The sequence below is a fragment of the Poecilia latipinna genome, unplaced genomic scaffold (assembly GCF_001443285.1).
Source record: "Poecilia latipinna isolate Pla-1442-1.1 unplaced genomic scaffold, P_latipinna-1.0 Scaffold2089, whole genome shotgun sequence".
NCBI classification, from domain to species: domain Eukaryota; kingdom Metazoa; phylum Chordata; class Actinopteri; order Cyprinodontiformes; family Poeciliidae; genus Poecilia; species Poecilia latipinna.
Window position 1 is genome coordinate 110141 of NW_015114705.1, and position 1713 is coordinate 111853.

At 37.9% G+C, this 1713-nt stretch overlaps 1 protein-coding gene across 3 annotated transcripts in view; it reads left to right on the top strand.

Moving 5' to 3' along the window:
* LOC106936163 (phospholipid-transporting ATPase IA-like) overlaps nt 1–1473 on the top strand; it is a 44611-nt gene extending 43138 nt beyond the window's left edge. For all 3 annotated transcript variants that reach the window (XM_015016994.1, XM_015016993.1, XM_015016995.1), the window contains 2 exons: nt 122–199; nt 312–1473. In XM_015016994.1, the coding sequence (XP_014872480.1) occupies nt 122–199; nt 312–461 (228 nt within the window). In that variant the 3' untranslated portion in view covers nt 462–1473. The remainder of the gene's footprint in view (nt 1–121; nt 200–311) is intronic.
* The last annotated feature ends 240 nt before the right edge of the window (nt 1474–1713 follow it).

Genomic DNA, 1713 nt, shown 5'->3' on the forward strand with positions numbered 1-1713 from the left:
CCCAAAAATAAGTTTTGGGAACTTTTTTTTTTTTTTTTTTTTTTTTTTTTTTTTCTTCTCCCTTTCAGGTCAGAGCAGGTTTTGAATTTTTGCTTTAATGGCTGCCTTTGATCCCTTTTAGGACACCGACATGCTGTATGAGGCCACAAACACACCGGCTATGGCCCGCACGTCCAATCTGAATGAGGAACTAGGCCAGGTAAATGACTCGGCTTAAATGTCTTTCTCTTATGGAAGACTGAAGGAGTTTTACGTGTGGATTTCAGAATCCACTGTGCACCCACAAGCGTTTTTTTTTTCTACCCATACAGGTAAAATACATTTTCTCTGACAAGACAGGAACACTGACCTGTAATGTGATGCAGTTTAAGAAGTGCACCATCGCCGGTGTGGCCTATGGGTATGTCCTGCTTTCTCTTTTCCTGCTTTCCACCCCACCTATACCTTTGCCTCCCCCATAGACTTTATTAAATGCTGGGTATGCATCAGTGTGCATCTGGCATTTCTCTGTTCTTCCTCACCGTCTCATTAGCAGCTGCATCGGTGTTCTTCTGCCTCTGAATGTTAACTATAAATAAAACCTGGATAGAATTTTGCAAGCCAAGGCTCTTCACACCATCGTCTTCGCAGCCCTTTGGTGTTTGCAAAAATTAGATTTTTTTTTCCTGTTTGTACTGTATCCTTTTATAGATGCTGATGTAAAAGCTAATTACCCTCATATTATTATTTTTTTTTATTTTACCAGACATGACATATTTCTAGCAACATTTTAACATTTCATTAAATCAGTTCTTGGATTGTTTTTTTCTACTCTGATTTCAATTCTCTGCCTCAGTGATTATCTTCAACAAATACAAAACAAGTGGGCGAGCTGAGTGTCTTCAGAGAAGCAAAGCAAGCGCAGGCGTGAGAGTACATGATTAATCCCATTAGGATTCAATTAAAACGTGTGATTGATGAAGTTCACACTGAAGGACAACATGCATTATTTTATCTGGTTGTCTTTGCTCCCATTAGGCTGTGATTAGAACCACTGTAAAGTCGCCTTGCTCATTCCCAGTGTTCGGAATAAGCAAGGCGAGCTCAACAATATCACTCTCGAGAGTTACAGTGGAGAAGATGTTGTTGACGTGCTGCCACAGAAAAATTGATGCTCGCATTTCAGTTTAAAAACTATAGATGCAGAGGACAGACAGATGTAGATTTTTTTTACATTATATCTATGTCTTATATTTTTTCTCCTTTTTTGAGGGATTTAGTAGTGTTTTGATTGAAACTTTCTTTTTTCCTTAAAGACTTTATTTTAGGCAGCAGTGAAAAGATGCATCAATTTAAAATTTAGCTACAAAAGGTAAAAAATGTGGGTTAATAAGCAGAAACAAAAAGTTTAGCATTTATGTAATGTTGGGGAGGCTGGTTGACCTTTTGTTTTCTGTAAACTTTAAGATTTTTATAACTACACTGGTGTAAAAAGAAAAAAACAAAACAAAACAAAAAAAACATTTTTCCTGGACAAACCAGCACAAACGTCTAACTCCATTTTTTTTTATATTTGAAGAATGTGGAGGTGGAGTGGCAGGGCTTTCACTGAGGCCTTGACATGTCGAAAATACAGTTTCTCTTTAAGTAGCTTTTTCCATTTCTGTGGCGCCTCGGTCTTCATTTTAAACTGCCCAGTGATGTTGACAGTACCTAACTTTCAGCCCTGTTCCC